At 34.1% G+C, this 12,278-nt stretch overlaps 1 protein-coding gene across 6 annotated transcripts in view; it reads left to right on the forward strand.

Annotated features, from left to right (window-relative positions):
• Window positions 1-12,278, forward strand: part of LOC127846360 (neurofilament light polypeptide-like) — a 128,241-nt gene that overhangs the window by 37,184 nt on the left and 78,779 nt on the right. For 2 of the 6 annotated variants that reach the window (XM_052377549.1, XM_052377551.1), the window contains exon 2: window positions 767-1,220. The exons of 2 other annotated variants lie outside the window; for them this stretch is intronic. In XM_052377549.1, coding sequence (XP_052233509.1) covers window positions 805-1,220 — 416 coding nt within the window. In that variant the 5' untranslated portion in view covers window positions 767-804. Of the gene's footprint in view, window positions 1-362; window positions 1,221-5,850; window positions 6,116-12,278 lie in introns of those variants that run through there. 2 more of the 6 variants (XM_052377548.1, XM_052377556.1) reach the window with 2 other exon arrangements.

Consider the following 12,278-nt stretch of genomic DNA (forward strand, 5'->3'; position numbering starts at 1 on the left):
AGATTTTATGATAAGGTGTGTTTTGACAAAAAGCAATTACATATTATTAGAATAAATTCTGAAATCATGGAATTATTCATTTAACAAATTACACAGTAAGAATCCGTTATTTAACCATTATTTTAGAATACAGTGAACATTGTTTTTCTATTATCAGTATACTTAAAATTAAACTTTGCCTGAATAAGTTTTTAAACAATGATTTATAATGTCATATTCAAATGTATGATATTAGCTTGCATTCAAAATTCCTCTCATTTTGTGAAGAAAAGATTTCAATACGTATGCATATAATCCTATTCCAATTCTAAAATAACAGTTGTATGCTTTTTTTTAATTGAACCCATTTTATTTATATTTTAATTGCCTATATTTTGCTGTGCAAACATCTAGCCACTATTTGAGACCTTACAAAAGGCTAACACGCTGTACCCGTGAATGTGATTGATTTTTTCCCATTTTTATTTGAAAAAGTTTTCAATACGAACTTTATAGAATTTCAATTGAGTCGGGAACTTTAAAATAAATGTTATGAAGGTCATGATTTATCTGTGACAAACTTCAGGCCAGTGCTATGAACAATGTTGGATTACATTACCAGACAATAACTTGAATGTGTGAAATAATATAAATTATTTTATGATAATTAATTATTTCACTAGTTACTTTATCACTCAGTGAATCAAATCTTTATAGTGGATGGATTTTTTTATTAAGCACTTGTATTTTTTAAGCAATTGTTGCTTTATTTCACTTTGCTTTAAAGCCGGCTGAAAGTTGCACATTTAATGATTAATTGAAAAAATGAATCAGACAGATCACCATAAAGACGTTGGTAGAAATAAAAATAGTTTGAAGAATCCCCATGTTGGGCCTAGTGCATCAACAAAAGCAAAAGTTAGTGGAAAACAAAAAGGACCAAACAGCAAGGATAAACCAGAACCAATTGTTGTAACTGAGGAAATAAACCACACGCAGGATCCCTATAAAAAGGATCCCTCTCCACATGGCAAGAATGAGGATCATGATTCTAGGAACAGGGATCACAAGTCTAGGGAACAAAATGATCAACGGGATCATCACAACGGTGATAAGGATCATCATAAGCCTGTAGGGGCTTGGGATCACCATGGGGATCACCATGGTGACCACCATAGTTACAGCTTGCACCATGCTTACGGTTTTCACGATCTCTTAGAACCAACTGAATTGGAATTGTTGTAAGTATTGTCAAAGACATGTATCAAGCAAAATGTTTTAATTTATATTTTGTCCTTAACCCTTTCCCACAAAGACGCAAAGTAAAAATTGATATGTGCAAACAGCATAAAACCAGAACAACCTGTGTGTAACTGGTAGTCTGTTCAGGTTGTATGCTGTTTGCTACTCATCAGTATCTAAGGGTTGGAAATGAAGCCTTTAAAACTTGAATTAAGTAAGAAGGGTATTAAATGAAATTTAACTTTATATGGGACTAAAAATGCGTCAAAATGTGTATCAAAGTGGTAAAGGGCTAAACAAAGCTTGTAGCACTATATCTTTAAATGACCAACATGCAAATGTAGACGCTATGAAATGTGACACTAAAATCAATGGGTGATAATTATGTTCCTGCTTGTCCACAAAGCCATGATTTTCATGATCTGCTCTCCTTTTCTGCAGGTTATGTTTTGCATGGTAATTTTGGTTTTTATTGTACTTTTGATTCATCAAATATTAATGTTCATAGTGGCCGTTCTCGATCTTTTAGTTGCACCATCTTCAGTATACATAGATAGACAAAGCTGTGTGCATTCTTTTCTAGTAAAATCTTTACATTCGTAGCAGAAACTTTTAAGGTTGTTCACTGTATAGTTTGTGCCGGTGCTATTTCCTGCAGGTTAAAAGACACTTGATGGGAAACTTAAATATGTTACTGCAGTGATTTATTTGCCCATAATTACAGCCTCTTACAGGCTGTTTCCCAATTGCAAAAAGAAGAAAAAGGCTGTTTCCAAATGGCAAAAAGTAGCATTTTTTTCCCAAAAAATCTGACCAAAATTTCCCCAAAAATATGCAAAACTTTTCCAATAAACTCAATAATTGGTTTAGTTTTTCATCATTATACAGCAATTTAATTCCCTAGCACTTAATAATATAAATTTTTAGAAAGCATGCATTTATTAACAATCTGTAAACTGTAATTTATAATCAAATTAATAATGTTTAATTATTCCCAATCCAAAAGGCACAGGCTGTAAAATATAAAGCAAAAAAAATCATTGGTTAGTATCAGACCCCTGGGAGTATCAGTTTAACTAAAAGCTCAGTTGTACTTGCATGTACGATATTTATAAGAATATTGACCTGTTATATTTTGCCTATAACAACCCAATATTTATATTTAATCTTTAGAAGCTTGTTATATGATTTACAATTAATTTGTTTGATGAGACATAGGAGTTATGCTGGACAATTATCATTGACCACTTAAACATTTGCTGACATCCGTACATAATATTATACAAGTTATAAACATTTGTATTATTCATATGACACACTAGTAATTTAAACTGAGTATTTAAAGCGAGTATTAAAAGCATTGTCAATTGAGAGAGTGAAGATGTTTGCTCAGCGCTTGACAACACTTCTGTTAACTGAATACAAATGTACATAGCTCTTGTTACTGTTCATATACAGTTCCATTGATATATTAAGATTAAAAATGGGTAACTCTTGAAGACTATTCTGTGCTGCTTGTCAGAGTTACCTCCCATTCTAGCATTTTGTGTTTCTGGGTCTCCAGTATGTTGACCATACGTGAGATCCTGAAGTAAGAGTTGTATCCCTTGCACTTGCAACCAGATAAACAATAAGAAATGAAAGTTTGGGTATGTAAACAGCAATGTTAAAATACCAGGGCTCATACAAAGCAATTCTTGTGATCATGAAAAACCAGAAAAAAACATTCCGACCATGCAATATACCTTAAGCTTTCTGACAAAAGTCTATATAATTATGTTCTTTTAAGCTAGCAGCTGTGTAAATGAATTTAAAAATTATGCACATAAAACACCGTCATTTGCTGCAAAAGCTCCGACAATTTGTTGAGCTGTAGAGCACCTGTAAATGACAGCGATGGGAATTCACAAAACAGTGCAGAGATGTTGATGCAGAACGATTTGGGAGCGCTAAATAATTTTTAATGAGTAGTGCGACAAATATTCATATTCTTAACATTTGAACCGTGCTCTGTGAAAAGGGGGTTTAATGCATTTGCGTAAAGTGTCGTCCCAGATTAGCCTGTGCAGTCTGCACAGGCTCATCATGGATGACACTTTCTGCTTTTATTTTGTTTACTAAAAGTCTTTTCTTAGCAAAAATCCAGTTAAGATGGAAAGTGTCCCAGATTAGCCTGTGTGGACTGCACAGGCTAATCTGGGACAACACTTTATGCACATGCATTAAACCCCTTTTTCACAGAGCTAGGACCAGTTGCAATAGCCTACCCACTATGAGGCGACAAAGCCTTAAGGCACTAGGAGTGAAACAGTGTGTTGTGGATTTTTAGCTTGACTATTATATATGAAATATATATAGTGGAGCTATCCTACTCAACCCGGCGTTGGCGTTAGCGTTCCAGTTAGCGTTAGGGTGCAAATGTTAAAGTTTGCGTACCACCCCAAATATTTTCAATGTCCCTTAACATATTGCTTTAAAATTTTGCATACTTCTTTACCAACATGACCCCAACCTATAAACAAGAGCAGACAACTGTATCCAGCATTATGTAAGAATTATGGCCCTTTTTTTACTTACAATATGCATATTATTGATAAATCTATGTTAAAGTTTGCGTACCACCCCAAATATTTTCATTGTCCCTTGACATATTGCTTTCATATTTTGCAAACTTCTTTACCAACATGAACCCAATCTATTAAGAAGAGCAGACAACTGTATCAAGCATTTTGTAAGAATTATGGCCCTTTTTTCACTTATAATATGCATATTACTTTAGTTACATTGCCATAACTTTTTTTATTTATGATCAGATTTTATTAATACTTTGACAAAACAACACTTACCTGAATACCACAATGGATTCCACCCAAACAATACCCCACGCCCCAACCCAGAATCCCTGCCCCCCCCCCCCCCCCCCCCCCCAAAAAAAAATAAATAAAATAATAATAATTATTTATTTTTTCCTTTTTTTACTTTTGAAAGATCGTCTAATAAGTGACCACACCCCACATTATACCCCACTTTCAACCCCCCCCCTTCCCAACCCAAAACGAATATTTTTTTCTTTAAAACATGGTTACAAAAAAATAAAAAATATTTATTTACTTTATTTTTGAAGGACCGTCCAAACTTCCCACCAAAGCTATAATCTATCAAACTTGAAATAAAATCTTATTAGTTTGTTTTATGTCTTTACAAATGTTCAATAGATTGTGGAAAATATACCTGAACTATTACCTTGACCTTATTGAATAATTTGAACCATTTCCCCATGATGGCTTACGTTATACTGTCAAGCACTCGAATAGTCGAGCGCTCTGTCCTCTAACAGCTCTTGTTATTGAGTGCACTGGGAATTTCGCTTATGGCCATTGCCCACATAAGACCTGTTAATTAGTTTAGGAAAGGGCAAGATACAGGTGACACCCTGTTCCATAAAGGGCCCTGGAGGGAAGGTCAAGATACAGGTGACACCCTGTTCCAGAAAGGGTCCTGGAGGGCGGGGCAAGATACAGGTGACACCTTGTTCCAGAAAGGGCCTTTGGTTCTTTTAGTGCCCAATGTTAAGTACACTGCACCTTGGTTTAACATCAGATGCAAAACAGATGTTACTCAAATAGGATTGTAGGGACCTGGGATCCCTTAGGTTCTTATACAAATATAGTACATGTACCACTAAACCATGTATCCGGTCCATGAAGAACAAATAAAATTTGCATGAATATTTACACAAACCCCCCCCTTCCCCCAACCCTGTTCTATTGATGAAAGTAGTGAACTTCCTTTCTGTTTGTGCATTGGTCAGCACAAGGATTACCAGATTTCACTGTTTTGACTTTCAAATTCTCTTGGTTTTAGGTGGCAGCCTAAACTATTGTCTGTGTTAGTGTGCATATATATGTGAAGATATGTAGAATTCAAATGAGCCAAATGGCATTATTAGTTACAATCCCTTATGGTTGAAGCCTTAGCATGTGGAACAAGTGTCAAATGTGCAAATACAAAACAATAATTTATTAAAAAGAGTATTAAGCAATTTAAAAAAAAACATCGCGCAAATTATTTTCCGTTTGTTTGCACACGGTTTATGGAGTAACAGTCTCCATGTAGGAACGACAATTACTTAACTAAGCAAATAAACTTTTTGCTTTTGAAGTATGCAAGTTTCCTGACAACCTAAAAGAGGCCCTAAATGTCACAGGCAGATAAGGGGGTCTGATAAAATAACAATTACTCTGAAATTTGTAATATCTACTGGCAATTTTATGATCTTGGAAATTATCTTAATGTGCTGTAGGGATTTGGGATTGTTGTGTTTATAAATATTTGGAATACGTTTGAAAAAATATTTTATTTTCACGATAACCCTGAAGTTAAGATGCTAATATGAAATAAATTCCTAAATAGCTTTCAATTGTTGCATATGTTCTTTTTATCTTGATTGAAATGTAAATGTTCTTGTAGTTCAATAACAAATTATAAAAATTGTTGCCACAACATGGGTGTTTGTAGCTATTAAATGAAGTTTGTTAAAGTTAATGTATGTAAATTTTGTTTAAGAATTTCTGGAGGGCGTTGTTTATGACAAACGCAGAAATAATATTCAAATAATCACCTTTATTTATGTATGCTTTTTAAAAATAACATTAACAGCACTTTTCAAATCAGGATAAATCATGCAAAGTAAACTAATGTTTTTTTAGTGTTTGCTTTTTAAGGAATAAAATGATTGCTCATATTGCGATCAAATAGTTCAGATTTGTCTGATAGCTGCACATGCAGTTCATGTTGTTGCGATGGAAGGGCAGGATCAGAAAATGAGCATTCTCAAAAATGCTGGAAGTGTTTATGTAAGGACAAGATGGGGTTCAGTGTGCAATATTTACAAGTAAGTAAACAAAAATGAGAAGGTTTTACATTGAGCTGCATGAAGCGAAAATTGGTCGTATGCCATGTGTATCATCTCAGTCTGGTTATGAGCTTATGCTTTCCTCTATATGTTGCGTAAGGTTTCACATTCTCATTAGGGTACATTATAGCTCATGATCAGCCTGCGCCATTGCACTGAGTCCGGTCTGAAGCTTTGCATGTTGTATATGGCTTAAGACCCATTTTTGCATGACATGCTCATTTAATACATGAATATTCGTATTGGTATTTTGGTTGTGATGAGCTGGGTTCAAAATTTTAGCAACTTGACCTTATGTTTTTACAGAATTATTTGAGCCTGCAGTTTATGTCCGGACCGATTTTCATACGAAATGGCTCAAATGTTATGGATCATTGGGAAAATCTGACAAAGGCATGCCCAGTCACATCAACTGGTGGTCAGATTTGAAGGTGAAATTCTATGACGTACCATTTGGGTCAAAAGTCAATAAGACCTACTAGGTAAAAAGAGAATTGTACGTGGACGTACTATATGTACGTCGACGTACATTATTTTGTACTTCAACGTACAAAATTGTACGTCGACGTACAATTTTTACCGACCCTTGAGTGTTAGCCAATCAGAAGACCCCGTACATCTGTTGCTTTGATCCGCGTGTTAAACATTCACTGCGCTATTTTCGTACTCTATACGATTTTTATTTCAAACTTTGATTCCATATTATTTGGCCTATGCTTTCTAAACAATCGTGTTGCCACAATAAAACAGCGGAAGTCTACACTGTGTATTAGCAACCTGCTGTGGTGATCCCTATCCCTTTGTGCGTCAAGTTTTGACATATAGATCAGACATCGGCCGGCAGTCTAATAAAGTGTTTAATATTTATTACTTAAACCGATTTTAAAATAAATACCGTCAAGTAGATACTTATTTTTCATTCTTTGTTTTGTTTTTTTTCAATTTTGCTATTTTTATTCATTTTGTCCTCAATTAAAAAAGAGATTTTAAACATTTATTATGAATAAATCTGAAGGAAAAGCGGCTCAAGAGACGAGTGTTTTGATTGGCTGTTCAGAAAATGTGTACGTCGGCGTACAAAAATGTACGTCAAAGTACAAATTGTACTTCGATATACAAATATATACGTCGAAGTGTATTTCATATTTGTACGTCGAAGTACAATTTTTGTACGTCCACGTACATATTGTACGTCGACGTACATTTTTATTTTTACCTAGTAGGTCTTGTTGACTTTCGACCCAAATGGTACACCATAAAATTCTTTAGCCTTCATGCATGTTAGTGTCTGTATTCATGTGGACTGGATATCCCTTACAGTACAGCCAAAGCGGAACAAACGTATTTCGCGATCCGCGGCGGCAAGGCGAAACGAGTCGATGCCGCGTCAGTCGTTGAAGCCGCGTCAGTATGCGGCGGCAAGTCGCATTTCGCCATGAAACTTCGCATCTGTCCGCCGAGGCATGCCGCGGTCCGCGACATGATGCCGAGTCGATGCGATCATGAAATATTTTTTTTTTAATTATTAGTTACATGTAGTTAACAAATTTTGAAAGAACAATTATAATAATAATTAAAATCATAATAAATTTTTTGTGCGCGGATTGTATTAGCATATACATGTAAGCATAGTTAATGGGTCTGGCCAATTATTAAGTTTGTTTCCCGCCCGTAGCGTATGTATTTCACACATAAACAAGGTCACGTCATTATGTTTTCGCACATACAAGTGGTCAAGGCTCCAGCATATGGTGGATTTATAAATTAATTGCATGTTGATTCCGCTATTATATTTTAGCTGAGAAAATTAGCAGTTTGAAGCCACATCAATAATCAAGACGGTGACGACGTATTTGTAGTTTTGTTAATTATCAGCTTATTATAACTATTGTTTGAATATGCGTATATAAACACGTTTTATTTTGTTCATATTATACAGTTAATATCGCTACTAATTACCCGATAATCCCGTATATTCCAGTTTTAAAGCAAATGCTGGTAAATATTTACGATACACAAACATTCTCGATATTGCCTTATGTATCAAATACATTTTGGCATTTGTTACTATTTATAGAGATGATGAAATAACGTCTAATCGGGGCGTTTTTTTTCTCCACTGAACACGCGATTTACGCCTGACGTGATGTTCATGTATTTATACATCACAAAATACACCCAAACTTTCCAAATGACGTTCTACATGTCTGCATAATTTTCGTGCGCTTTTTATGAAACAAAGGATATTTTAGCACTGTTTATTTGACGCTAGAATTTGCCAAAGGACGCGTTAGCATTAAAATTCGGAAGTGTGTTTCGGATTACAAATTTAATAATGATAATCGAACGAAACATAAACAGTTGCGCGTAATTAATTCTACGCTACACATACATGTATGTACATGTAGGTGGATATCTTTTCACTCGATCCGCCGCGTACGTATGCGGCGGATTTACTCCGCGAAAGTACGCGTGGTTAATACAGACTCGGCGTCGTTGCGCGGATCGATGCCGAGTGCCACGGCGATACGCTGCGTGAACACACGATTCGGCCGCCGCGGACTAATAATCTAATAATAGATAGATAATTTGTGGTGGCATTGTGGTATTTAATAAGATTTAACTTCTCCAGCAGATGTTTTTCATGTAAAACACCTTTGTTTTAAGTAAAATGTGGTTCAACAGAAGTGTTGTTATTTGTCAAAATGTGTATATTATAATTATGCAGTTAGCAGAAATAGACAAGTTTCGGTATGAAAAATGTCTTAAATATATTATTTAGCATAATTAGATCTAAATACATGTGTCTGATATACAATTAATTCGATCTAAATACATGTGTCTGATATACTAATAATTCGATCTAAATACATGTGTCTGATATACAATTAATTAGATCTAAATACATGTGTCTGATATACAATTAATTCGATCTAAATACATGTGTCTGATATACAATTAATTCGATCTAAATACATGTGTCTGATATACTAATAATTCGATCTAAATACATGTGTCTGATATACAATTAATTCGATCTAAATACATGTGTCTGATATACAATTAATTAGATCTAAATACATGTGTCTGATATACAATTAATTCGATCTAAATACATGTGTCTGATATACAATTAATTCGATCTAAATACATGTGTCTGATATACAATTAATTCGATCTAAATACATGTGTCTGATATACAATTAATTCGATCTAAATACATGTGTCTGATATACTAATAATTCGATCTAAATACATGTGTCTGATATACAATTAATTCGATCTAAATACATGTGTCTGATATACAATTTATTCGATCTAAATACATGTGTCTGATATACTAATAATTCGATCTAAATACATGTGTCTGATATACAATTAATTCGATCTAAATACATGTGTCTGATATACTAATAATTCGATCTAAATACATGTGTCTGATATACAATTAATTCGATCTAAATACATGTGTCTGATATACAATTAATTCGATCTAAATACATGTGTCTGATATACTAATAATTCGATCTAAATACATGTGTCTGATATACAAATAAATAGATCTAAATATCATGATGTCCGAATGATATAATTTTCGAGAAGAATCATTCATAAGAAGCCAAAACTACTTTAAGAAGATTAATCACTATTCATCAATTTCCTGCTACTGTACTTTCTTGAATATAAGGTTGACTTTAAGATTGGGTCTAGACTTTTGCGTTAAATTTGTTGAATATTGCAATTACGGGTAAAAAATACCATAAAACACTTTTTTGTAATAAACAATCAGAATTAGCCTTTATATTTTGTTTCAAAATAGTACAAATAACTGGGTATTTAACCCATTTTTTCTTTGAAATCACACAGAAACAACCATAAATCGGTTCCAACTTGCACCTTAGTTGAGTTTAGGGAAATTTTAAAGGAGCTTAGTTAATTTGGAGTACCGTAATTACTCTATGTTTTCGGACACTTAGATACGAAAAATATTAACAAAATACAGGTGTCTGAAAACTTAGAGTCGAAAATGGAAGTATCCGAAAATAGCGTCAATTGTATCAACGACTACCGGTAAAACGCGCTTGTAAAATACCATGCCGTATAGTATAAATTACAGTTATACATGTTTGCACTGCATTTTAAATAATTGTAAATGCTTAATTTATTTGACAGAAAGTTACTTCAAGGTTGTACTTTGACCAACGAGTTCAAAAATGAGCATGTGATGTACCGATACACGCTTGTATAAACCTGAAATTAACGCAATAAAAAAGCAAACTATGAATTCTTTGTTTGTTCATTTCCGATAGTTGTTGTGTAACACCTTCCATTGTTCGTAAAACTTGTAATAGGGTGCATCACAATTTGAAACATTTAGTATTTGTCACAGTTATTTTACTGAGAAGGGGTAGTACCATTGCGGTAGATAATTGAACTGTTAATTGGCACTACACCTGGTAATTGTCATAACGCTTATGCTATCGGGCGAAACCATTGTTTAATACCGGTTTACAAGGTTATTTACCCAATAATGCAAATGTAATGGTCCATTGCCCTCAGGCATGCACCCGCAATGTTTTATGATGTTAATCTGGTTGTAAAACCCCATGATCGAAGTGTCATTAGATATCGAAAACAGGTTCGAAATTTGGTAAAATAGCGCTGTAAAATATACTGTCCGAAAACTTAGAGACATAAATAACGGACGAAAACTTGTGTGTCCGAAAATAAAGAGTCACGAAAAATAATTATTTTTGCTAAAAAAGGGGGTGTCCGAAAACTTAGAGTGTCCGAAAACATAGAGTAATTACGGTAGACACTGCTACAGCGAATAAGAAATTATGTGAGTTAAACAGAAATGTAGGTCATTTCAAATGTCTTCAAACTTGGTAAAATGCTGAGTATGTTGCATCACAAACCTACTATGCTGTCATTAAGTATTTTGGCATATGTCCCATAATGCTTTTGTAATGTACAGGTATTAGGATCCAATTCTCTTACATCATTATCTAAATGCATTAAAAGTCAGTTTGGGGTGGAATTTTCATTAAACATTATTCATATGAAAGTTACAGAAGGTTTTATTGAATTGTTTTGTTCTGCTATTGAATAGGGCACTTTAAGATTTGTTACATTAAAATGTTATGATAACATGTGAAGAAGCTTTTATTCATGCATTGGAAGTACCAATATCCCTTTTATCAAAAGTGAATCACTGAATGAAATTTTTTATTATTATTGTGAAAATTAAGTATGGCTTAAAGGGTCAAAGCTTATCTAAACCTCAATTTTTTTTTTTCAAATTCACCCAGTAAACACTGTCTTTCATACCCAGAGATCCACAAATGTGAACGATACAAGAAGAAACAATGAAATAATAATTCCCACAGTTTATTTAGTGCAAAAATGTATAGTTCATACTAGAGCATATAAAATGCTAACCATCAGGCAAGGGAGGTTAAAAATGCTGACCATTAGGCAGGGGAGGTTATAACTGCTTACCATTAAGCAGGGGAGGTTAAAAATGCTAACCATTAGACAGTGAGTGATATAAATGCTAACGATTAGACAGGGGAGGTTATAAATGCTAACCATTAGGCAGGGTAGGTTATAAATGATAACCTTTAAGCAGGGAAGGTCATAAATGCTAATTTTTATACATGGAGTGTTATAAATGCTTACCATTAGGCAGGGAGTGTTATAAATGCTAACCATAAGGCAGGGAAAATATAAATGCTAACCATTAGACAGGGGAGGTTATAAATGCTAATATTTAGGCAGGGGAGGTTGTAAATTCTAACCATTAAGCAAGGAGGGTTATAAATGCTAACCATTAGGCAGGTGAGGTTATAAATGCTTACCTTTAGGCAGGGGAGGTAGAAAATGCCATCCATTAGGCAGGGGAGGTTATATATGCTAACCTTTAGTCAGGGAGGTCATAAATGCTAACTATAATTGATTTTCATAAATGCTTACCATTAGGCAGGGAAGGTCATAAATGTTGACCATATTAAATGATGGTCATAAATGCTAATCATTAGGCAGGGAAGGTCATACATTATAACCATAAGGCAGGGGAGGTTATAAATGCTAACCATTAGGCAGGGAAGGTCATATATGCTTACCATAAGGCAGGGGAGGT

The sequence above is a fragment of the Dreissena polymorpha genome, chromosome 9 (genome assembly GCF_020536995.1).
Source record: "Dreissena polymorpha isolate Duluth1 chromosome 9, UMN_Dpol_1.0, whole genome shotgun sequence".
Taxonomy (NCBI): domain Eukaryota; kingdom Metazoa; phylum Mollusca; class Bivalvia; order Myida; family Dreissenidae; genus Dreissena; species Dreissena polymorpha.